The 25,877-nt window shown below is 43.4% G+C and overlaps 2 protein-coding genes across 4 annotated transcripts; one reads left to right on the plus strand and one right to left on the minus strand.

Moving 5' to 3' along the window:
* Positions 1-229: 229 nt before the first annotated feature.
* Positions 230-18,620, minus strand: LOC102691024 (protein BCAP). Of its 3 annotated transcripts, XM_015355335.2 has the most exons (20): positions 18,282-18,620; positions 17,797-17,899; positions 16,871-16,981; positions 16,310-16,468; positions 15,792-15,988; positions 14,993-15,119; positions 14,731-14,862; positions 14,554-14,628; positions 14,218-14,289; positions 12,584-12,700; positions 11,593-11,778; positions 10,987-11,096; positions 9,148-9,283; positions 8,378-8,488; positions 7,405-7,509; positions 6,294-6,452; positions 5,364-5,464; positions 5,114-5,276; positions 3,400-3,525; positions 230-964 (listed from the first exon to the last, which is right to left on the minus strand). In XM_015355335.2, exons 2-20 carry the CDS (start codon positions 17,896-17,898, stop codon positions 800-802), a joined length of 2,454 nt encoding a protein of 817 aa, XP_015210821.2. In that variant the 5' UTR covers position 17,899; positions 18,282-18,620; the 3' UTR covers positions 230-799. The 3 variants fall into 3 exon arrangements, with proteins under 3 accessions (XP_015210821.2, XP_015210823.2, XP_015210824.2); XM_015355337.2 differs by lacking the exon at positions 17,797-17,899; XM_015355338.2 differs by lacking the exon at positions 6,294-6,452.
* A 279-nt stretch (positions 18,621-18,899) lies between these two features.
* On the plus strand, positions 18,900-24,562 carry btr32 (bloodthirsty-related gene family, member 32). The gene is made up of 6 exons (XM_015355339.2): positions 18,900-19,556; positions 20,858-20,953; positions 21,161-21,394; positions 21,668-21,687; positions 21,936-22,063; positions 22,677-24,562. The coding sequence occupies exons 1-6, from the start codon at positions 18,900-18,902 to the stop codon at positions 23,231-23,233; spliced, it is 1,692 nt and encodes a 563-aa protein (XP_015210825.1). The 3' UTR covers positions 23,234-24,562.
* Positions 24,563-25,877: the final 1,315 nt, after the last annotated feature.

The following is a 25,877-nucleotide window of genomic DNA, read 5'->3' on the forward strand; positions in this document are numbered from 1 at the left end:
ACTGGAATGGAAAATTCCATAGAAAATGAACCACTGCAAGCCTTCTCGTTTAAACACAGCATTCAATGGTCTGTAGCTTTTCAATGGGAAAATGTTTACCTATCTACCGCACATACTGCTCATACTTCCAACATGTGCAAGACACCAGTCAAGGTCTTAATAAAGTAGATGTGATTATTCACATTTATTGAACATTTCATATTGAAATATCAAGATATATCAAGATATAACAGTTGACAGTATAACAGTTCAAAGGTTCTGGAATGACTGATCAAGTCATTTCAGTGTGATTCCCATAATAGATTCCCAAAGCCCTGTAAAGCAACTTACTTTCTTTAATGTTACCAAACATTTTCTTAATCTGCTCATGCCTAAAAGATATAAGAGCTGTATTTTAAGGAGTTGAGAAAATTATACCGTCCTAAGCCCGGCACATTTAATAGCAGCCTGGAAGCACATTTTGAAGCTGGTAGAAGTGTTTTGAAAACGTTGTTGAACAGTTCTGTAAGCTTCAATCATTAATATTAAAATCAACTTATGTGACTGAACTGGGCAATACATTTTAGTGTTCATGACAGTCTTCAAACGGCTGAAAGATTGAAGCTATTATAATTCAAAACAAAATTGTAACTATAGCGGATTGCGATTTTATACTGTGCAACACTGATCACAAAAATGTAAAACTTTATGTAAAAAAAATCTAATTATTACTTTAAACTTAAATGTCCCAAAAATATTATATATTAATAAGTTGAATAATTCACAATTCAGCATACAAAATGTAGAAAATAAACTATTTTTAAAAAGATGATGCTCCAAAATTTGATGAAATTCCCTCCCCAAACATAGCGGCATATGAATTTTTCAAAAAATCCACATAGTTCTGGATGCTCTGTTTGTGGCTTTCCGATTGGTCCAAACTTAGCTGCAAGTCTTTTAATCGGATCTCGTACTGCTTTTCCGCCTGAAAAAGAAAGAGAGAGAGAAAGGCTTAGCTTCTCATTTCTCTTTATTTCCATTTCCAACTCAGTCTTTGCAAGATGTTCACGAATGCGTTCAATGATGTGGCTCTACAGAAAGAGAAGAAAATGTTTATTAGAAGATCAGAAAAATTCAAAAGACAGAAAGCAATTTGGCCCGTCTTGCTAATTTGACAGGATCCCACTGGGTGAGCTTGAAACACATGTTCTGGAACGTGGCTCCAGACTCCCGCAACCCTCTGTGTAAAGTAGTGTCTCCCGTTGTCTGTCTTGAATGTCTCTAATTCCACTTGTAGTGGAATTCAACAGTCATTGAGAAATTAGACAGGTTTGGAATACGCTGTCTTGTTTTCCTCAAATCCAGTCCTGGCTTCCCAATTCCAGCAGGTGTTTGATTTACAAAGCAATGGGTTTTATGTGGATATAATTAGTATGCAAAATGATACTTCTCCTGCTTGAAAAAGTGAAGACTTGATTTGGTTTCACATATAATTCCTCATTGAGGCTGCATTTTCCAGACATGAAGACAAACCCATATTGTTGGCCTTTCCCATACAGTCTACCTGAAGTAATGAATGATTATAACCTCCTACTTCTCTCTCTTACAGGCCTATTACTCCTTTTAATTTAATAGTACTCGTCTCATAGTTGAATTGTACATTCTTGCTTCCAACAAGTAATACCATGTATTTATCCACATTAAATTTAATTTGCCAGATCTGCCCAGTCCTGAATTTTGTCATATGTCTAACATCTATTGCATTGCTGTACTTACAACTCCACATATTTATGGATTATCTGTAAATATGGCATGTTTACTGACTTTCTCCTTTCAAGAGAAATAAGGTCCCCTTATCAATTGCTGCTTTCATTTTACTGTAACGACAAATTACTTGTCGTTTCTTGAATGTTGTTGAAACATCTTTGCATTGGTATCCTCTGGTGTTCCACTGATTCCTGAGAAAGACGTGAGGATGTCGCAATGGGGATTTCTGGATACAATTAGAAACGGAGCCTGCCGATGAAGACCTGCTATCGGGCCCCCAGACGCTTTAAAAATGTACATGAAGGTTTTAAAGCACACATGTGGGATTAATTGTAAGACTTTAATGTTATTAATATCACCTTAAATCACAGAAGCACAAGACTTAACCAGCAAACGAAAAACACTAAGCAAACTGAACAGAAGATGTTTGGAATGACAGAAACAGATTTGTTTTTCAGAATTATGAGCAGAACCACATGTGCCGATGCAATCCCTAAGGCTCAAACAACTAGCTTCAGCCTGACAAATAGTTCAGGAAAGTCTCAGCCATGGCCACGAGCAACTATATTTTAATCCTGTGGTAGCTGACCTGCTATGCTTTCCAGAACAGGGCATCAGAAAAACAGCTTCAGATAACTATTCCAGTAGGAAAGGAAAAAGGACCCACAGCAGCTTCACCAAACCCCAGTCCTGTGGTGCACTAACGATCCAGGTTTTTTAATCCAACCAACACCGCATCATTCTAAATCCTTGTCATTTTACACTGCACTTAAAACACGCACTCTGTCCATTACCGAATTCGAGACGAGAATGCGTACTGTGCAAAAATCCATGAGAAAAAAATTCCTCCAGGTATTTTGAAAACATGGAAAAGGCCCCAAACCGGCACTGCTGATGGATGCCTGGAATTAGGGTGAGCTGCCTCAGAGCTCTGTGCTCTTCTCTGTCCATTCAGGTCATTTGCTGTGACAGGCTCAGTTAAAGCACAACTCAAGGAGCCCTGAAGAGCAGCACTGCAGATAGGCAGCATACCAGCCAGCCACTCAAGTGGATATATGGGAACACATGACACAAATCAGGCATCCAGCCTGACTGCCTGCAGCCAATAGCTGGAACAGGCTCTAAAGAGCTTGGAGAACAAACCGAGGACTTGACCTCTTGACTTCTAAGTGTGCAGGTCCAATAAATCAATGCCATCATGCAACTACCCAAAGAATGAAAATGTCACTTCTGGTACAAGGCCTTGCAATTCAAAGCAATGGCAGACAAAAAGACTGAAAGCACTACATAAACAAAAGCTAAATAAAGACACCAGGTACCTGCTTCCATTGGTTAACGTACAGACAGCTTTAGTCAAGTGTACTTGCCACGACATGATTCATTATTATAATTTCTTACCGGCACTGAGGGCCTCTGTATCAGCGGCAAAGATCGGAAAAACACAGGGAGACGAAAAAGCAAGAGATCAAAAGGCAGATGCAGATAAAGGAATGCAGGCTTAACATCTGAAAAGGAAATTAAATTAACAATGAAAAAAACCCACTAACATTAAGAGGTGCTAAACAACAACACAGCCACATGCTTTATATCACTACATCGCCAGCACTGGCTCAGCCAGGGAAGCTGGGAAATAAGAATGCCAAAAATACTCACCGACAGCTTGCTTTGCCGCAGCTGTTTTAACTCCTTGTCTTTTCTGCTTTTCTCTGTTTCGAGCTCCAGGATTTTGCTCTGTAGGACACTTTCTCTAGCAAGGGCCTTGTCCTTCACTTCAGAAACCTCAGGGAATACAAAGGGAAACCAGAAATTAAGAACATACCGATTCTTGCACTCACAGAGCTGATCTCCTAGACGGATGTCGGTCTGCAGTGCGTTAAGCTCCCTGGTATACGCTGCAGGTGCGAACTGCACCCCAGCGCGGGGCACAAAAGCTCCAGCAGGGCCGACGCGACTGGCTGGGCTCGAAGGGGAGGGGGGTGCCGGAGTGGCGTGTGGGTCACAGGGCAGCATCCCACGACATGCCAGTCTGCCGGATTTCTGGATCGTCTGCCACCCCATTCCCAGCAGGAAGGACATCGGCTGAGGTCTGTGCAGCAGGCCGAGGCCGAGGCCAGCGGGGGGCCTGTGGGATCCAGGCATGGCTACACCACGCAAGTGGTGCCCATCCAGCGAGAGGACGAGTCGGTAAAACTCACAGGGTTCACAGAGGTGCAAATGGAACTGGGCCCTTCAGGATGAGAGGAAAAACAAACTGGACTGCCCTCCATGCTCAAAGGTACTCATAGAAACCTAAAACTGGCAGGACACTGCAGTGCACATTGTCGACAGTCAGCATATAGGAAATGACCGCTTCATATCAGTGAAGCCGATTCTGTTTGCCTCGTGCTTGTTTCCCTGAGATCTGGTCAGCTGTAAATACTACCAACGCCTCCCTCCCTAAATACTTTTGCTTCCAGTACAGCTCTTTACGAAATGCAGTGCCTTTTATTCACTACTGCTCTGCAGATTCACATCCTCACATACTCGGAGGCGCTGCCCTGACAGGAGGGTCACAGAGGGCAGGGGAGACACAGCCCGAAGCTTTGCTTCAGATTTTCCACTAGGCTCACTAAATCAGCATTAGGTACACCTGTGGGTGCTCAGCTGAAATACAGCAACTGGAAAAAACGCAGCTCAGTTCTTCCAAGCCTGCCCTTTCTACTCTTTATAATCCGTTTGCTATGAAAGGACAATCTGACAATATGGGAATGATCCTATGGCACAGTAAACAGAAACATCCTGAGGTGTGGTTTTTCACATCAGTGAGGAATCTCTCACATCACAGCCAGAAAAAAAGCTAGCAAGATATTCCTTTAAATAACCAGCTTGACAGCTTCCTGAATTACACTCTTCTGCAATATACAGTACTTTATTTTATAACCTGTGATGTTCCAATTTGCCACGCATCGTTACATTTAATCTTTCAAGACCATAATTCAAGAAAAGCAGCAGCCATCCCAGACACTGAGCAAAAGGGAGACACTTGGACTGAGCTTAATTCATCACTACTTACACAATACTGTCAGTTTCAGTCTGTGCCGAGCTCAGATATTTACTCAGTCACCCTGCCATCAGGCAAGGCCCTGGCACTGCTCTGTGGTGCAGGGACAGGAATCCCAGTCTCGCCTGGGCAATACTGTATTGGTTAGACTTAATATTGACAGTCATCCTTTTCTTTTCATGTGATCTTGCTAACAAGTTCATCGCTCTCCATGGACTGTTCATCCAGTTATGCTATTCATTTGCTTCATTAGCAACTGTGTTTGATGATGAGGAACAGGGTATCTGTAGACAAAGTCACTTTGTGTTATTAAACAGACAGCCCTACCTGCTGTTTGACATCTGCTAAAGCCGCCTCCAGCTGGCGAGAGAGAGAGAGGCTCTCCGCTGACCTCTCCTCCAGCTGCTTCCCACTGTACTGAAGAGCCTCCTCTTGGCTAGCCAGTCTGTGGACAAGCTCTTGGTTTCCCGACTCCAGTTCTTCTATTTTACTTTGGGAACACGGGATATAACAAAGCTCAGGAGTGCTTTACGGCCCAAAAGGTTCCCGAACGTTTCTTTTATTTCATCAAAGTTACCTCTGAAGAGCCGCCAGTCTGAGCTGTAGCTGCAGGTTGTCTTCCTGCAGGGAGTCCTTCACCTCCAGGGATGATCTGAGCTCCTCAGCTTGCTGGTCCACCTGCAGACACACAGATGTTATTGTCCAGATGGAGGGAAGCAGCTCTTCTGCTAAAGCATGTTCAAAAAACAGAATGGGGCGCAACATACAGTAAATGAACATGGTTCTGACAAGACGCAAACCTAAAATCTCTTCACAGATGTTCCTCTTTCACAATAAACCTAATCAATTCAATGTATCATAATAGTAACTATAATAACATTACCATTTCTATGAAAGCATGATTTTGTATATGTAGCATAAATTAAGTTCAATATCCATTTACCTCAAGCTATATATAAGTAACAGAAACAAGGGTGCAGCTCAAGTTTTTTCTGTTTTGCACCACACCTTGATCTATAATGATTACATTCAAATACTAAAAGCTATAAATTCAAACTTCCACTTCAAACTTTTTTCTTATTAGCTTGAAGACAAGATCATTATTCATGACACCACCTCAGACTGATACCACCACACAGCTATGTATGCAAATCAGATCACTGAATTTTACGAACACCTACGATTCAGCTGGGCTTGTCTGTGCATACAAACAAAGATGCCAAAGGCATTCCCTCACACAAGATTCATGCAAATGAAGCTTTTAGAGGTGAATTTAGGAATTACATTAAAACATGAAAGATGATTACTGCCAAACATCAGCACAGTGCTTTGCACCAGACCAGTTCAGCTCAAGGCAGATGGACAGATTCACAGCATTCACAAGCATTAATGGCGTGGCAGAGGAAATGCTGTACACTAGGCATGACTGCCACCTAGTGGGTGGAAGCTGTTAATGGCCATTCCCCTCGAGTGAAAAGGCCATTAATGGGTACTTGTCCATATGCACCTTAACCTGCAGCTGACTAACAGAATCTGACTTGTCTGAGCATCTTCTCTCGCAGCGCAGGAGCTTGTCCTGGCAGTCCTGCAGCCTTTGCTCAGCTGCCTTCAGTAAATCAGGATAAACTTCCAGCTCCTTCACTCGAGACTCCAGCTGCTTTTTGACCTGTTCCAAGTGTGGGCAAACATCTGTTAATGCACACCTCTCACACAACGCTCTCAGATCGCAAAACAAGAGAAACAGATCTGTACACAGGTAAACTTTTCTATATTGTCTCCCAGTTCTCCTATTTTTAGGAAGCCTTCCTAGTAATGGAAGGGGCCTCAGGCATCAATAATGAACCATGACTTTGTAGCTGCTTAACAAAACACCAGCACACAACCCCCCAACAAGGGTGCGTTCAGGCCCTATTGTTCACTTTTTAAATCTCGTCATTTCCCCTAGACTGCGTAACTAAGTGAGGAAATGAACCACTTTTAGAAACCCCAGCCTGAAACCCATGACCCATTGTACCACTGCTCTAAGCACACACTAGAGATTGTTTAAATATGTGGTATTATCAGTCTTAAAGAGGGGCTGTTAATTCTTCATGCCCACACCTGCATTGCAGAGACATCACAGAGTGAACCTGGTTCCCTTCCGATATGCTTTTTCCACGCCGTAGTCATTACATGTGTCACTATAGCTTAAAACATCTGAAAGCGATGGCTGGAAAAAGACATTTCTCCTCAGATGTACACCTGTTTTAAATTCCCATGGTGCTGCAGCAAGACTGATGAAGCCAAAATCAAATCCTCTTTATTACAATATCCCAGAACTTCGTTCCATGTAGTTATAAAACAGACATTATTTCTAATTTGTGTGGAAAAAAGTCTATAAATTCCCCGGCTAGCAATAACAAAGCTTTATCAGATCACGTCAAGGGAGATACCTGGTGCTATCTCAGAATGAGATAAAGACGGCACAACTTCAACTCTACTGCTCTGCGCACTTTCTCTTCTCTAATCCAGCGTGTCAAAGTATTACATCAGTGTGCATTAGTAATGCTCTCAGAATGTCCTTTTTAAAGAATAAAAGCTTAGATCTGTAAAACAATTTAAAAAAAAACACCAATTACCTTTTCAACTTCTGTGTCTTTGCCTTCTTTGACCCTCTTATTTTCTATTAAAACTTTCTCACATCTAGTTTTTAGCTCATTGGCCTCCTTCTGCAGCTCCTTTACCTAAAGAAGAAATGTAATGTTGTATTACTGCTAAATACATAGCTAAGGCATAAAGAGACTCTTTCAAATAAGAGTAAAGAGTCTTGGTCATTTGTTTCTTAGTGTGAATAAGAATAAATATTTTCCATTTATGTAACTCCCACAAAAAGGAAGAAGATTCGGTTTGGTGGTTCCAAAAATAAAACCTCAGCCCAGATAAATACTGCTGATGAATTAAAGTTTTTAGCAAATGGAATAAGTGCTATTAGGTTGGTCTTACTAATACAGACAAACATAAGCGGGAAAGTGGCATATATGCGTCAACACAGGATTAAACTTTCAATGAAGTTGAATAATATCAGATGAATAACAATCAATCACTTCACAACTGGAACATCCTGACACAGCTTTTAAATAGACAGATGTTTTACCTGGTACAACACAAAAACATGAAATTACTAAATAAAAAACATAAAATGTTCCCTTCCACCTTACAGAAAAAAAAACACATTTAAAATCTTCTTAGTGAAGTTTCATAAGGATTTTTTTCAGTGGTTGTCAAGACTGGGTGGGTTTTTTAACAAAAGAAGCTAACATTTTCATTTCACAACTACAGGATGATGCAATATCAAAATCTGTTAATTTGTAGGTCAGCTTTCAAGATGTGTGATTCTGGTCCCTAGCACTGGAGACCGAGGATCAGGTCTAGCAGTCGTGAAACACAGTGAAGCAGATGAAGGGTTAGGCAAAGCAACGTTACAGGAACCCACTCCAACCGTCTCCATCAACTGGGAATCAGGATGCTCGTATTGGCCTTGAAGAGATAATTCCATTATGCAAGGGCACTTTCCCAGCAGGATATTGGCACGAGTAATTGTTTCCCTGTTACCTGAGTCTTATACTGCTCCAGGAGATCCTTCTGTTGATGGGACACTGAGACTTGTTCTTGGACCTCAGCCTGCGAAACACTTAGTTTCTCCTCTAGATCAGCTATGAAGGCCTGCAATGGCAATAATAGGTCATAAAAGTTATCCTTACACAGTTTACAGACATATGTGTTAATGATAAAAAAGAAAGACGTTCAATGGATTTACTGGAGTAATAAAAATACTTAAAAGCGTATAACAATCACAGGCAATTAAAGTGTATACAGAGAATGGGGTTGTAACTGTTACATGAGTGAAACAGCAGAAGATACTAAACACAACCACAGTCACTACAAAGGCCTCTGCAGCCTGTGTGCACAGACTTGGGACAAGGTGCTGGATTTGTATCAGAATTCATCAGGCAAGCTCTGACGTTCAGGATTTTAATATATATATTAAAGCCCCAAGATCTGGATAAAATTTAAATAGTTTAATATTTCAAGCCAGTGTTGGAGAAAGTTACATTTAAAAAGCAGTCCATTATAGTTAAAATTTTCAATTTTAAAAATGAATGATCCCCAACTTCTTGTTATAACTTATGTAGTATTTATAGGCAGTAAATTAGCTCCTTAAAACAATTTCCCAATCTTCTTATTAATTTTTAGAAAAGTAAGCAGACAGGTCCAACTGCAATAGATTCTAATTGGACAGAAACTCTCCCCAGCAGTGTTTGTTTTCTGTCCTCTACAGTACACAGCGGTGTGCTGTTTCACAATGTGGCAGGACAATGTACCATCAATCTGGCATTTTCAAGGTTCAGGTCGGCATTATCAGAGTGAAGTTTCTCCACTTTCTGCAGGAGATCCTCATTTGAAATTCTAGCCTTGTCTTTTCCCGTCTTCAGCTGTTCAGTCAGGTCCGTGATCTGCCTTAAAGAGCAAAGAACCATGCTTCGTAAATTAATCGGGCTATAACTTATTATTTCCTTAACAAAAAAATCTTAGTGCACACGATTCTTAGAATTGCCAAAACGCAGGTCAAAACATGCAACATCTAGGTTGTATTTTGACATGTAATTTAGTAGTGCCTTCAAACTGTAAAGTATTTAATTATCAGTTACTTCCATATCTGAGACACATCTGCTCATCAGTTTAGAGCTCATCCTGGTGTCTGTGGCATTAAGCAGTCTAGAGAGCTTGTGACTCCTCCTCTGGGTGGGACACTGATTAATCGTAGGGAAGATCCCCTCAGCAACACTGGTCCTCACTTGTGCATCTGGGAAGGCTGTAGAAACTGAGGTATAGTACCTCACTTGATATACAACATTGGAGTCTGCAGCAGGGACTTAGACCCACAACCCATCAGCCATGAGACCAAGGACATGTCAACCACACTATGCCACCCACAGAGGTCCAGCAATTACAGAAGAAACACTCCAACTTAAAGCAGGTAAATACTGTATATTCATTATAAAGACACTGTAAATCTGTTGTACAGGTTATGGCACATTTTATTCCATCGGTGTTGCAAGTGTTCTGATAATACTAAGCAATTGAAAGTTTGCTACTAAAGCATTTTTTATTCCCTTTTTCAAATAATTTGAAATATAATCATATAATCAACACAATCGAATCAGCCTGTTAAACTAGTGTTGTGTCGGTGACTCTGCATAACATTAGGAAATGAGATGATGAATGGGCTCAGCTCTCGGGAGCTGTCCAGCAGGACGCCTGCAGCCAGCTGTGCTCCGGCTGGGACACGAGGTCCGGAGTGTCACCTCCCCAGAGCGACAGACACAGTGGAGCAGCTCCAGGGGGCAGCACTTGAAAAACCTTTCATTTTCTCCTGAAGAGCTAACTTTATCCCTGATGGCACCTATTTTGAATATTGGACTTTCAAAAAGAACTTCACAAACTGAATAATTTGCGTTAAAGTTAAAAATATAAAATATTGGTATTTCAAAAGCATGCAATAAAAGAAGAGTATACAGGGTTCAAATGAAAGGTTGAAATAGAAGTCTATTAAAGATGTATAATGAGTCATTTTGACTTTCTCAAAGCAGAAAGTGCTGTAAGATGGTCTAGGAGCTGTGTCTCTTCATAATATCATCTCTTTCTGACAGTAACCACACAGCTGAAACCTGAAGGAACCAGTTTCTTGGCCACTCCCACACCATCTGCATTGACACACTGCTTTCCTGAATCCAAAACCCGGTCATTTCAGCAGGCGTCCTTGGTTTAATTAGACCACTTCATCATCCTGAACATGACTTATTTCTGCCTAGAGCAGTGGTTCCCAGTCCTGGTTACCTGCTGGTAAGCTCGCAGTTACACAATCAAACACTTCACTGACTCGATAATAATTCGATTAATGTGGATGTGTTTGTCCCCAGCTCTTAAACACATTGGAGCTTTACCTGTTGTATTTTGAAACCGAAATAAAAATCCCAAACTTGTGACTAGAAACAAAATGCAAATATTCACTTGATGCAACTTCTTTTCAGCTGTCTGCTGAAGGTGGGCTGGATGGAAAACCCGCAGGAGCGTGGCTCACCAGGACTGGGAGCCGCTGGCCTACACAGTTTGGATTTCTTCCCTCTCTCGTCTCGGGACTGCAGTTTGACCCCACTTACAGCTGAAGCACCGCAATCTTGGCCTCCAGCGGTGCCTTCTCCTCTCTGGCCATCTCGTGATGTCTTTTCCATGTGTCAGCTGCTGAAAGCGCTTCGGTCAGCTTCACATCCTTAATACACACAACACATAGTTCACAGGAAAGAGTTTAGACAGCCATTCGCGAATCCACAGTGGATAGTGAAGCTTATGGCTACTGCAAGCAAGGACGGTTACAGGAGAGAACCAATGTTTGAAAACAGAGCACAAGAACAACCACATTACAGTCTGGGATTCTCCTGCGGGGAACTCGGAGAGTTCATCACTGAACATGGAGGAAAGAAACACTCTTCTACTCAACACCTGAGTAAAATAGACATCTAATGGTCTTGGTTTTCTGTGCATCTTTCGATGGACTCTGGATCAGGTCTTCTACACCTCTGCCTGAACTCCCCCCCTCCCCCAGTTTTCAAATCCCAACTCTGCTCATGTGCAATATACCTGCCTGTCCTTCAGGTCTTACTGAACTTACTGAGAAACTGGACTTGTATTTTACCAGGCTAGGCAAGAGTAAGTCATTAATTCACCAAAATTCACCACTCCTTGATCATTCCAGCCCAAAGTCCTACCTTGTCTTTGAGCTGACTGTAACACTTTTCAATGGCAGCCTCAAACCGCTGGGCTCTGTGCTTCTGGGCTCTGGTGGCTTTCTTCAGAGCCTGCTTCTCCTGTGCAGCTTTGTCCAGCGCAGCCGACATTTGGCGCTTCAGGTTCTCAATCGCCAATTTGTGTTCAGTTACTGTTCTCTCCAAACTCTAGAGAGAAAAAGTTACATACGCATTTGACAATGGATGCGCAAAATGCCTTCCTGTAAAATTGCATGGTGTGATTAATTTAGCTCATGCTTAAAAAGAATACACAGAAAACAAAATACCCACATATATGTTACTAGTCATACCAGATTAAAAAACGACATAATAATTGTTAACATGAAGTGAATTTCAATCTCAAAAGGTTTGTCAGTCTTAAAGGGACAGATAAACATTTACTGCCACAAATGAAGCAAAGTCCATCAAAGAGCGAATCCACACCACAGTAGAAAGTCTGCAAACCTACACAACCCTGAACTGTGTTTTAATACACATCACTGAGGATACGAGTGCGGTAAGAGAGAAAGGCCTTATCTCAATAGCAGTCTTTCTGAAACAGTGGTGGGATGGGATCCAGAAGCACAGCTGGTTTAGCTGTGTGTAATCTGTGCAGGGAGGCAAGGTGGCGCAGTGGTTAGCTCTACTGTCTTGCAGAGCTGGGGCCCCGTGTTCGATTCGGCACCAGGGGTACCATCTGCGTGGAGTTTGTATGTTCGCATGCGTTTCCTGTGCATGCTCTGGTTTCCTCCCACAGTGCAGAGACATGATGGTAGGTTACTTGTCTTCTGTGAAACCTGGCCCAGGTGTGAGTTTGTTTGTGTCTGTGTGTGGCTTCATATAGACTGGCTTCCTGTCCAGGGTGCATCCTGCCTTGCTTGCTGGGATAGGCTCCGGCTCCCTATGATCCTGAATGCATGGATGAATGTAAACAGTGCAGAGTAAGGGGACATGCGTCTGGGACTCTTCTTACCCGTAACTGCACCACCATCCTGTTGTTTTCGGCCTCTTTGTGACGGAGCTGTCCCTGCAGGTGTGCCCGAGTGGCTTCCACGGACTTCGACAGCTGCACCACGGTCTCTGTATTCTCCTGGCGAACAGTGCAGTATCATCAACAGCCCTGCCCTCAGACTGGACCTTGAAGTGACTCCACTTACACATAGCGTATTACTGTCGGGTTTAATGCTTTCAGAGTTTCATGCCATCTTTCATCAGCAGCATTCTGAAATAACTACTAACTCGAAACCTCCTGTTCCTCATCCTGCTCCCTCAGTCTGGCCTTGTTTAAATTTTTCAATTCTCTGTGCCGTTACACATGAATAATCAGCAATAGATTACTGACATCTGGAATTGCTCTGTCTGCCCTTAAACCTGCAGTCATCCCTCTGTTAAAAATGTAGGCTCAGTAATTATCAGCTGCTATCTAATATACCATTTTAGTCAAAGAGATGAGAACAGGCTACTCCTGTTCGGTTACAAGCTCATCTATCTGCAGCTGTTTGGGTCATTTTCAGGCTGTAGTCATATTGATACACAATACAAAAGCTCAGTAGGGTTACTAACAATTTACTGATCACTGCTGACTTTTGTTTTTTACAAATTCTTGACCCACTTTTATTTGTAATTGTACGACTGTTAATACCAATTTGCTGAATAAACTGCAGACAGATTATCGGTATTATTAGTACTGTTTGGTTAATATAAATACTGTCAGAAAACAATTCAGCTAAATTGGTCATTGTTTCTCCTCGACAAAGTTGGTCCCAGCAGGTGTCCCATAGCGCTTTGCTCCTGGCCCCACCCTTATTAGTACTGACACTAATAAAGCCTTCTATCATTCTATTTATGTGTGTATGTGTTGACAAAAAATAATGCAGATTTTAGATATTAAGATTTTGGCATCATTTTGATTTCTCGATCATTTGTGACTGACCAAATGTATACTCAAGTGACAATGACTGTTGAACTAGTAAGAGAGCTGACTGGGCACCACAAGGGGCGAGTTGATTTAGCCTGCTGAATCCGACATCTAGGGCTCAGAGCCCAGACGATTCCACAGGACAGCATCTGCAAAGGATGTGCTGCGGATGTCCAGTTCATATTGTTTCTAATGTTGGCCACACATGCTACAATCCTGCGACTTTTGCAGTAGACCTTCTGATGCAGATAATTGCTAATCACCTATATGAATTTGCTTATGTCATGTGTATTTAATAAAATATTAGTGTACCTGCTCCAAAAATGTTTTTTTTTCATTTTCACATTAACTTTGTGATCTCGTTGCAGCTATAATTAATAGGTTTCTTTGTTCAAACTCAAATGCATGATCACACATCACCAACTGTGGATTATATACGTACATTTAAATAGCAGGACTTGAAGCATTTGGCTGCTGACATCGCCAGCGAACTGATTCTCCCCCCCCCCCCCCCCACACACACACACACACACACACACAACACACACACACACAACACACACACACACACACACACACACACACACACACACACACACACACAAACACACACCACTTGTGCTCTACAGGCTCTGGCCTTCCTCATGAAAAACACACCTGGCGCATTGATAGCCGTTGAATTCACTCACCCTTTCTTTCTTGCGCAAATCCAGCAGCTCTTCAATCCTTCGCTCATTTTCTCTTAGATGGCGTCTTAAATTCTATTCGAAAAAAATCTGCGTCAGCACCATCGTTTCCAGTTTCCCCCGTTCAAACCCCTCCACCGCGCAGCGTTTATCACGGTATACTTTACAACGGTAATGATCAACTCGGCAGCTGTTGTATTGCTATTGGCAAAGTCTGCAATTTTACCCCTTTGCACAGTGCATAACGCAAATGTATAAAGAAGTTTCACTTCCTTAAAGCTAGACACTGTGGGCTGTCAGCTGGAGAGAGCGATCACTGCCGCAAGCCCAAGAGCTCACCAGGTTTTCAGCCTCAGCCTCCGTCAGCTTGGTCAGTAAAACCTCAACACGCCGGTCAGCCTGGAGTTGGATCGCCTAAGAGTTAAAAAAAAAAAACAGCAGCAGAAGAATCAAAGGTGAATCTTGACACAAGATAATAATCTGACTTTAAGACAGTGATTTTTGAAAAAAACATACCTCCTGATCCTGCATTTCCTGCAGCTGCTGTCGGAGCGATTTATTTACACCTTTAAAATTCTCCAGCTTCTCCATCAGCAGACTTTTCTGTCTCGACATCCTCAGCTCGTCAGGAGAAGAAAACCTCGACACCTTGGGAAGGAAGGGGCGACAGCAGCAGACTCAATATGCTTCCAATAAAAACACTGCGGCTGCACTTGTGTGTTACATAAAAAAAACCATGAAATGAAATCAAGCCGCGAGGGCTGACGTGTTAACTTACACTTGAGAAATCAGGCAAAGTGTCCTTTAAAGACAGGAGCTGGGCTGCTGCAGAACTGGCAGCAGACTCTGCTTCAGTGAGAGTTCTTAACAAAAGCCTCTGGTCCACAACAGCACCGTCATCATCTCTGAGCATGAACATGAGAGTATTAATCAAGGTTTTATTCTCAATCTGTGAAGCAAAACCACTGTTGTGCCTCAGCACTGCCACTCGTATGCTAGCCAGTAAATCTACTGATGAACAGGTCTCCGGGACTAATTAGAGCCTCAGATCATGTGATTAATCTGTCCACTCACACAGCCACACACTGAAGTCATCAGCTGCTTAGTACAGAGAGGCTTCTGGTATCTGGGTATCCCAACTGGAGTTTCTCCATTCTGTGAGACGTGACAAGGTTCATGCAGCCTTCTCCAGCTGGGTATGGCCATTAGCAGGCTAAGGACTTGAAGCAGACCTGCCTCACTTCTTTTGTCACAGGAAGTGCATATTTCAAACCACCAAAATCAAACCATTCCAAAAGCCCTACCTTGATCTGTCTTTCACCACAATACAATTTAATTTGCAACATCTACAATGAACACAGTTGATCAAACAGACCATTTCCATATATTAGTAAAGCAATTGTTTGCAAAGACATGATTATCCATAGTCCTGAATTCACCAAGAAGCAGACAGGGCATAGAAGATTAACCCCACAAGTTGCAGTATAACCAAATATCTCCCAGTGCTTCATTCTTGAGACATGACCTGCAGACTGTCAGTCACGCTGGCTCGTGTCAGCTGCCCAGTGCCTGCCCACCTGCTCACGTCCAGCTCCGAGAGCCTTGGGAGGGAGCTGGTTTGCAGACGGCTGCCGTTGCCGTTTTTCACCGCGTTCTCGAGCTCGTCCGAATACTCTGTCAGGCCTGCTGCTCGAACCCCTGTGCTGCTGCTACAGCTCCAAGGCAGCTCCTTCGAAGTGTCTTCAAACACACAATGCCTCCTCCTTTCTGTGACCTAGGCAGGGGAATTGCAGCTTTTGACTTTCTGTGTGAATATATTAACATGGCTGCTGGAGTCATCTGTAAATGAGTGCATTTCTCCTGAGACCAACAGGTGTCACAGGTGTTTCATTTCATTACAGGCTCATTAGCACCTTGTTTACATGTGAATATCTCTAATTAGCAACAAAAAGTAAGACAGACTCTAGATAGCATTCTTTGTGCTTGATATACTGTACTAACAGGTTAGGTAACAAGGACTGGAAAGGTTTATTAAAATTAATAAGACACTTGGTAAATACTAACTGCTTTTAATTAAGAAGAAAAATATCCTTACATCCTTTCTGCTTTTGTGTGCTTCTTCAAAGAGACTATCAGTCTGCTTAGCAGGCACATCCAAATCTTTCTGAAAGTCCGCGTCACTGGAGTGGATCACTGAACAGATCTTCTCTGCCTGCTTGGGTGTGATTTGTGGCTTCTGTGTAGATTTCTTTAACTATAAGGAATAGGAAAGAACAGACAGAAAATGAAATCTGCCAGAAATAATGTCAAGCTTTCAGAACATGTTTAAGGAATTATCCATTCTTCAAATGTGACATAAATCAAGACTTCGACTCTCCGTAGTCATTTAAAATCCCAGGGCAAGAGTAGGGGTGTTTCCCCAGTGTCCTGGCCAAATTGCCCTCTGGCCTTTACCAATCATGGCCTCCTAATAACCCCCATCTCTGCTCTCCTCCTCACTGAGAGCTGGTGTGTAGAGAACGGACTGGTGCAATTACACACTGGTGGTGGGAGGAATTATTATTATAATGTTGATATTAAAAAAGACAATGGATTTTCTCAATTAAGAACATGAAAGAGCATAGAAACCAAGTTCTGCTGTTTCTAAGGCTCACACCTCACTGCTGTGGCTCCTGCAAACTGTCTTTCTGGTCCTCTTCTTTTCTTTCTGCTTCCTGAGGTCCTTCTCCAGGTTAGACATTGATGCATATTTGACAATATGCGATTTCTGAAACAGAACAACACATGAGCTGGTTTCCACTTGGTTTCATGAATGAAATGGAAACTCAGAAAGTGACTAGAAGCTGGATACATGCTATTTTTCTGTCTAGCAGAAGGCCAGATCCACCAACCTACAGATGCCTTTTTCCTTGTGACTTCCATGTCTGCAGGCACTCAGCTTGAGCTGTCAACTACTAAACTGAACTAATAAATGACTAATTTATTTAACTACATATATGTTAACTTTAAAATTCCAGTTAAGAGCTGAACACAGTCAGAAGGTTTACATTTGTGATTGTGTGGCTGGAAAGAAGCCCAGCACAGCTGACTGAGATGTTTTTTACAAGTAGAAATTTATTTGGCAGACAATGTGATCCAAAGCAGTTTACAACAGCGTTTATTTAAACCGTGGGGCATTTTTCACAACGTCCATCATCCAGGTGGGTGCAGCACACCAGTTTTTATGTTCCAGTCAAGCTCTCAGTCCCACATATAAACACTTTACTGATGTAAGATTTTTTGGAATCGTTTGACTGTTTTCAGCTCTTAAACATCTTCAGGGTTTCCTTTTAAGTACAGTACTGCACAAGTCGGATAAAATCCCAAACGTCTGAGTAGGGGGACAACTTGCAAATATTCCAATCAAGCAACTCCAGAGCTCAATTCAGGTTTTGAAGCTCGGGCTGGAATAAGACCCAGCAGGCATGTGGACCAGCCTTAGGCTCCTGCAGCGAGACCCACTGCGTTACTCCCTAGTGCAATATTTCCTGAGCCCAGTTGTTCGACCAGGCGCTGTAACTTCAGAGGCCGCTCTGCTGGTACCTCCGGGGCTGAGGGCAGAGACTGGCTTCTTTGCACGTGGACGTGCACGGGGATGGCCTCGTCTAAGTGCACGTGAACCGGAGAGGATGACCTCGCCTTCATGCTGAGAGAGGGGAGAGCAGGAGGAAACGCGACATTTTAATTAGAAAATGCAGTTTCCCTCAAGTGCGTTGGAAAAATAAACCCCCTCGCTCTTTACTATTATCACGTTATTTTCACAGACATGCTGACTGCTTGTGCAAGAGTCAAAACCACTGTACATGTTGCCATTGTAAAGCTAAAACTTGCGTTTCTATCCCAAAGGTTCAGCTGAACTGAAAACTAAGTAAATGAAATGTAGCTAATTCAAACCATTAATAAGACGGATTTCATGGGACAAACTAAAACGCGAAAAATGCAAACATTTTTTTAGAATTAATCTTCGAGGTTATATACTACTTGTTAAAAATACAAGAATTTTAAAAAGCTATGCCTTTCATTTTTACCTGTAGGAACGATTTATCCTTCTCGAGCAACTGCAACAGCTGATGACCTTTCACCTTCCAGGGAAGCGCAATGCTGGCTTTTCATTGGTGAGTTCAAAGAAAACGTTTTTGCGCTTTGACTCCTGATTGGCTCCGGCGCTGAACGCACCGACGTAAAAACACGGGGCGAGGTTACAGGCTGTGTGCTGCGTTGTTAAGGCAACACAGAGCAGTTCGGCGCTGTGAGCTGTGAAGCCTCTGGATTCATTCAGCACCTGTGCTGGAAATATTACATTTTAAAGCAGCACTTAATTTTAACAACACTATAGAAGTTTCATCCCGTTTACTCCAATCCCCCCCCGCTCATGTGAACACCAATGCATAAGGGTTGGCGTGAACACATCTCATTAAAATTCCGTTAAACTTTTGTTTTTAGTTGGTCCGTCACTGAAGCAAATATGCATTTACAAATAAGCAAAATAATAAAGGAACCAATATCGAGCCAATATACATATATGCCCTGCTCTTAAGAAAGCGTTAGAAATGCTTTAAAAAGTCCGTTGGCTATAAATAAACGTCAGGCAGCGGGACTGGGCGAAAAGGCGGCGTCGCCTAGGAAACAGTTTTTGGGGGGCTCTTATGGAGCTCGCTGATTGGCTGCTCCGTGCAAGTACTTCTGCTGCAGCTCAGCGGCGGAACAGACCGGGCAGAGACATGGAGCCGGCCAGCCTGCAGGAAGAGCTCCTCTGCGCCGTGTGCCGCGACGTCTTCGTGGAGCCGGTGACCCTGCCCTGCGGGCACAACTACTGCGAGGCCTGCGTGCAGCAGCTGAGGCGCTCCGCCGCCGTGCCCCCGGACAGCGCCAAGCGGAGGAGGGCGTACTACCCCTGCCCCCTGTGCCTCGCCCCCTGCGAGGCCACGATCGAGCTGAGGAAAAACGTGGCCCTGCGCAACATCGTGCAGAAGTGCTCTGTGGCCCGGCCGGGCGACGTCCCCTGCAGCGTGTGCAAGGGCCGGCAGCGGCCGCCGGCCGAGAGGAGCTGCGTCACCTGCGGGGAGTCCTACTGCGCCCTGCACGTCATGCCCCACTCGGAAAACGAGTTTTTCCGCCAGCATGTGCTGGTGAGGCCCACCCGGGACACCGGCCGGCTGTGCGAGGAGCACGGCAAGGACCTGGAGCTGTTCTGCGCGACGGACGGGACCCCGCTGTGCGCCTACTGCATGCTGCCCGGGGAGTCTCGGCACCTGGGCGGGCACGACGTGGTGAAGCTCTCGGAGGCGGCGCACGTTGTGAAAGTAAGCGATCAGCCGCGCCACTCGCCCCGTCTGCTTTTGCATTTGGCGTGAGCACACCGTACACCTGCCGCGGATTGCTTGAACTCCAGACGCAACTCCTGGGGGTTGATAACTTCGTGCATCTCTCTAGAGATGCGCGTCTCCTGTACTTCCCGGCGCCCCGATTAGTATATTAAAGTAGTGCAGCCGGGGTAGGGTGTTAGGTTTCCTGGTTAAATAACTTGGACATGATTGCACGCAAATATTTCTGTAAAACAAGTAACTTTCCGAGGTCCCGTTAAACGAGGTGCGGTCCTGACAGGTCCTGCGGTTCACTGCGAGTTTGTGTTGCAACCTGCAGCGAGGCGCTGGTACTCCGGAGACTTGACTCTTATCAGGCAGCTCTGGCACTGAGACGCCGTTATCACAATGTCTGCTGCTGCACAGGAATGTGTTTGAAAGTCCGTTAGCTACTCACGGGTCTATTTATTCTGAGCATAAAAATAGACATCACTTTACGATGCATGCTGTATGCATGCATGTTTGTTTTTTTAAGCAAGTTTACAGATGTCAGTTAAATGGTTTTTGTTCTTCGCCGATCATGACGCCCTGGCGTGACTTTGATGTGCATAAGCACTAAATCACCTCGTGCATGACAGAGTTAGTAGGACTAAGGTTTACCAAATGTTTAATTTTTAAAACTATGCATTTCTTTACAAATGAAAAATTTACACCGCTCCGCTCCGCCCCGAGATCCCTTCATCCCTAAAACTGCTGCTGATTTATCCCTGAGGTCCAGAGTTGGAACCTGCTCCAGACCCACTCTTCCTGCACAAACTCCCCTCAGCATGTCCAGCTCCAGCACACTTCACAGCGCCTTGGTGTGTCGGGGCATTCGGACATCCTCCTCTGTGCGGCCAGGAAGATAGGATCAGGGTCAAATCAAACAGGCCACCGATATCGATATAGCCTGTGTGCAGTCGATGATGTACAGGTTTGGCATGTCCTATTAAAGGTAGCCCACGCAGTGTGGCTGCTGTGTGCTGTAGCTGAGGGCCTGTGTGCACAGCTGCAGGCAAGAGCTCAGTGCAGCTCAGGGTTTGCAAGTAGCAACAGGAACTGCTCTTCACTGCATCGGGGCCCACCTGGTGAGCTGCCCTGCCTGCTAGGAAGTGATAACTAACACTCCTGCAATGATGTGAAGGGAACAAGCATGTTTCATCAACACGAGCGGTGAAGAAGTGGTCGCCAAAGAAAGAGAAAGAAGAGCTGAACAACAAGAGGAAAATAACTTTATTTTTCCATTTTTTTTTTATTTCTAGGAGGGATGTCTAGCCAAACTAGAAAATGTCGAAGAAAGCCTGTCTGAAATTGGAGCCTGTCTGTTAAAACTGGAAGAAGTCGCATCTCTCACAGAGGTATTAATTATTTTCTTTGTTTTTACATTCAGATTCAGATCTGTTATTGTTGCTGCTGTTTTATTACCTTACCTGTTCTTTTGTTTTTAAATTGTGTTCCTTCATGTTCCTGCATGAAGATGGAAATGGTTTGTCACGTGAATGGGATTTTACCTCATAGCAGAGATGACAGTATCTGTTACTCAGTCTGTTTCTTCCCCTGGGCAGGAGAATATTAAAAAGCAGCAGCAGGGATACACCGGCTTCCTGAGCAAGATCAAGCTGCTGCTCGACATCGAGGAAGAGGCCTGGCGGAAGAGGTTTTCTGTGGAAATGGTGCAGGAAAGCAGGAGGATAAAATACCGAGTGGAGAAGCTGAAGGTGTTCCAGGGACAACTGCAGGAGGCTGGAGCTGCTTTAGAAAAAGCCTTGGTTGTCCAAGACCCTGTGACACTCCTGAAGGTAAGTCTGCTGTCTCTGGGGAGAACGTCCAGTATCGATCAGGCACCAGCACACACCATCAGACACATTTCAGCAGGAAGTCCCCGGGACGTATACAGTATATTGGTATATACATGCTCTAAATTTATCTGAATTAGATTACATAAAAATACATTTCCATGTTTTTGTTAATTACAGTTTCAGAGTCCTTGTGCAATTACTATTTCATATATCAGCAAGCAAGTCTTGACTCAAACTTTGCCTTACCTAACCATGTTTTGTTGTGTCTTACAGCTTTTGAAAAATGCTGATTGGTAAGTTGTTTGTTTTTTAAATACTTTCACCCATTTTTGAGCTGGTGCATTTAAAATAAAAGAGTAATGATGAAGCCATCCGGGAACTTCAGTCTTCTGCAAAGACTGGTGCGTTCTGAAGATTAAACTGCATGGAAAGGACTATGTGGAAGTTTGAGGTTTAATTCCATTTTCTCCTGTTTCACATGTAAGGTGTCCCATAGCACATTTATCTGATGGTGCACACATAATATGTTTGTCTTTTGAAGGAATGACCTCTATCAGAGGGAATTTTGTTCCTCAAAAATCCAGGAGACAATGGAGTCTGTTGGCATTCCCTCCACAGCATCAAAAAGACAGACACCTCTGTTCATGGCTCTACAGAAAGCATTTGCAGGTAACTCCTCCACCCTGTGTTTTAGCAGCTTGGACAGAGACCGTTAACACAACGAGTGTATAAAAGAAAGCACGCTTAGTATTTTAGTGTTTGGCATCTGCCCGCCTGGCTGAGGATGTGACAGCCCTGGTTGTAAGGCCGAGACTGCCCTCACTTGCAAGGAATGAACCAGGGAGCCAGCGGCAGGGATGAAGATGGGGTGGAGGGAGCGTTGAGGGGAGGGGGCCTCAGCAGGCGTGATATTTCTGTGCAAGAAAGCAGAAGTGAGATTACAATTGGGTATCCCTCCAATCATCTGTGAAACAGCTCCATTTGCCTTCATACCTCCTTTTTTTAAAAATGATGAACATTTATGGAGTGATTAACTATACGGTTAAATGATTAACCATACGGAGTTAGTGCTTCAAGGGCACAATATTGTGTAGATACCCTGAGCAGCAACATGTGGGTTAACTACACAAACACACAATTCTCCCTGACTGCTGCCTCACACAATGTGCTCAGAATCCCCTGCAGGACGATTCTAGTGCTGGACAGCTGTTTTTTATTTATTAATTCAAGGATATCAAAATGTTTAGTTTAGTTGTGTGTAAATTTCCTCTTGGTTTTCTAGCTGAAGAAATAAAGCTTGACCCGAGGACGGCGCACCCGCACTTGAAGATCAGCAAGGACTACACTGCCGTCTGCGCCACCCGCGAAAAGCACACAGAGGGGCTCAACACGGAGCGCTTCAGGGGCTCCTACTGCGTGCTCGGCACGGCGGCGTTCAGCCGGGGCGTGCACTACTGGGAGGTCACCGTGAGGGACCTGCCCTCCTGGGCCCTGGGCATCACCTACAGGAGCATCACGAGGGACCCGCCAGGCTGCTGGCCAGGGAGCGACGACAAGTCCTGGGCTCTGTCTTACAGCGGGAGCCGGCGGCAGTTCTGCGCCCAGCACGACTGGCTGGCCTTCTCCTTCGGCGCCAGCAGGGCTCCGGAGAGGATCGGCCTGTTCCTGGACTGTGACAGCGGGATCCTGGCCTTCTATGACGCACACGCGCTCGAGTGCCTGTACCCATTTTACTGCAGTCTGAAATTGCCTGTGTATCCTGTCTTCTGCCCCCAGCTGGAAGGAGCAGCAGAGTTTGTTACTGCAGAGATGAGGGTGGAAAGACCAGCCTTTCTGTAGAGCATCTGTGAGAAGATCCACTCTTCTCCAGTATAATTTAGGGAAGGCGATATATGTGTTCACTCATAGAAATTAGCACGATTGTTATATGGTTGTTATATTTGTTATTCATTACAGTTGAAAATCCTGGTTTCTCATCTGTTGAGATGAGGGTGGTAACCTGTTCTCTGTTATTATTTGGACAATATGCTGGTGTTGGTCAGGATGTGTTAAGGATCACTTTTTTTTTGTTGATTTAGAAAAGTACAATCTTCTTCAAGTGAGGTGAATATGACTGGTTTATTTTATGGATAGTATTTTTAGAATTGCATGCATTGCACTGTTTTTGCACTTGTTTACCCTGTTGGTTTGTGTGTTAAATAGATGTTTTTTCTCTCTAAGTGCATTAAGCTTGTTAAGAAAAATAAACCAGTGTTGCATGGACAGTGAGCATAGGCATTGTGGACACAGGCAGAGGCAACATCTACACATTTATTACATACAAACTGAACATTGATGATAAGATCTCAGCCCATATGTGTTATCGGTTTCACATGTCAGGCATTTTAGCTACTGGAAAGCTAAAGAACAAATTCTCAGGAGTTCAAATGTTATTCAGATCTAGGCATTAAATGATTATAGTAATGGATTCTTATTAAAATTGCTGTTTGACCAAGATGCCACCAACCCCTCACTAAACTCCACCATCTGAAAGAGAAAATGTGGTGCATCACTTGGGCATTTGTAAGATACTATGATGATCTGAATTGCCTTGCTTGATAAAACCAGACTAAATGCTGTAAGTACCTTGAGTGACGTACTTTACCCCAGTTCCTCCAGGAACTAGCAGTGCAGAGGGCTTTTCCCTGTGATGATCAATGTCCTTAGTCACAAGCTCTCTAGTTCACTTAATGCTACAAGACACAGTGATGACCTCTGGTCAGATCCTGTGGTGTGGACTTTGCCTTAACATGACTGTGGGATAATGAGCACAGATAATGAAAACTGATAGAAATGTTTGAAAATGTGAAATAATTGCCTTGCACTTTAGAACTTTGGAAGTATATTTATTGTTTTACACGTTTACAGGACAACAACGTGCAGAGATTTTTGTTTGGATAAAAAGCTATGGTACAAATTGCTCCCATCTCCTCTGGCCTGAGTTATGGAGTGCCATGTGCTTTTGAGCTCACCAAAGCCTCTCAGCTCACTTTGTTGGCCATCTTTTACTTGGGTTTCTGCCATAGTGTTAAAATGTTATATACAGTTGTTCTCCACTCTGGTTTGGCAATGTTTTCTGCCTCTTTCTGAAGTTAAATTTTTCAGATGCAATAAAATGTTTCACAAGCATTTCCTTTGAATTTTATCTGAAAAATTCCCCTAGGCTCATGGTGAAAAACATTGGCTGAATAAATGTTATTTCTTCTTGTTTTTCATATTGCCTAATGGTATTAATTAACAGAAGTTCAGGAAGTCCAGTTATAATTCTGCACTTCCACTCTAATGTCTAAACACCCACTGCCCACAGCTCTGTGTGCATCTTTGCTCACACCTCTCCCTCCTCCAGCTTCACTGTTGGAGCTGCCTCCCTGGTTCATTCCTCATAGTTAATGTGCAAATTCACTTAGCAGATCACATTCTGAGTGTGTTCATTTTAAGTGTGACATGCGTGTCATCAAAATGCACATTGAAATATGGCTAGTGCTGAGCTACAAGAAGCTTCAGGACTGAACGTAGGATGTTTGTCTTTATTACACAGGATTGTGGGATAATGGGATCCACTTTGATTTTTGAGGATTTTTAATATTTTAATAATATTTTTTGTATAAGGTAATATTACAGATCAGGAGAGATTCACAAAAGCTACATGTTAATTATATTAATTCCCAAAAAAGATTCCTCTAATCAAGGTAAAAGCCTTGGCTTATAAAGTGCTTTCCTAAACTCGATAAGCTTTTAATTTGATCTTGGCATTGAAAAAGCTAAGAGGTTAGAAATGGAAAAAATGTTGCTCTTATTTTAAAGAGTCAGGAAGCTGCTGGACTATTTTGGCAATGGAGCCAAAAATCTAAAAATCTTTGTGTACATTCCCTACACAAACAGTGTTCCTGAACATATGTCAGGCACAGGAAGATGTTCAGTAAAGTTCCCAGCACTATGGGGAAGAGATGTGCTGTGAAAAAATGGCCAGGTATTACCAGTAAATGTGACAGAGCAGCTCTAATCAGTCCAGCAAGTCTCTCAATAAAGTGATGAAATACATTTTTACACCACCACAATTTTCATTACATTATTCACCCTAGTCACCCAGACTGGAGTTTTTGCTAGATTTGGTTTTAGACAAATCTTGGTGGGTTAAATGGAAATTATTTAACTGAAGTTCGAAAGGGATAACAACAAGAAGTCAATCTCGTACAGCTGTACCTGTATGCCACCATTATGAAATTAGATGCATATACTGAACTCGAACACCTCCCTTCACATTCATCTCAAGCGTCCCTCCTCCACCTTATCTCCACCTTGCAGCTGCCCCTTGATCCACCCAGTCTGACGGGTTCGAGTCAGGAGGCTGACCATTAACCAAGCATTCAGTCCTTGGGTGTTGTTGTCCCTTGTGAAATCTATTTAAAGAGCCAACTTGTCATGTTACTTAGGTCTTAACTGT

The sequence above is a fragment of the Lepisosteus oculatus genome, chromosome 9 (assembly GCF_040954835.1).
Source record: "Lepisosteus oculatus isolate fLepOcu1 chromosome 9, fLepOcu1.hap2, whole genome shotgun sequence".
In the NCBI taxonomy this organism is placed as follows: domain Eukaryota; kingdom Metazoa; phylum Chordata; class Actinopteri; order Semionotiformes; family Lepisosteidae; genus Lepisosteus; species Lepisosteus oculatus.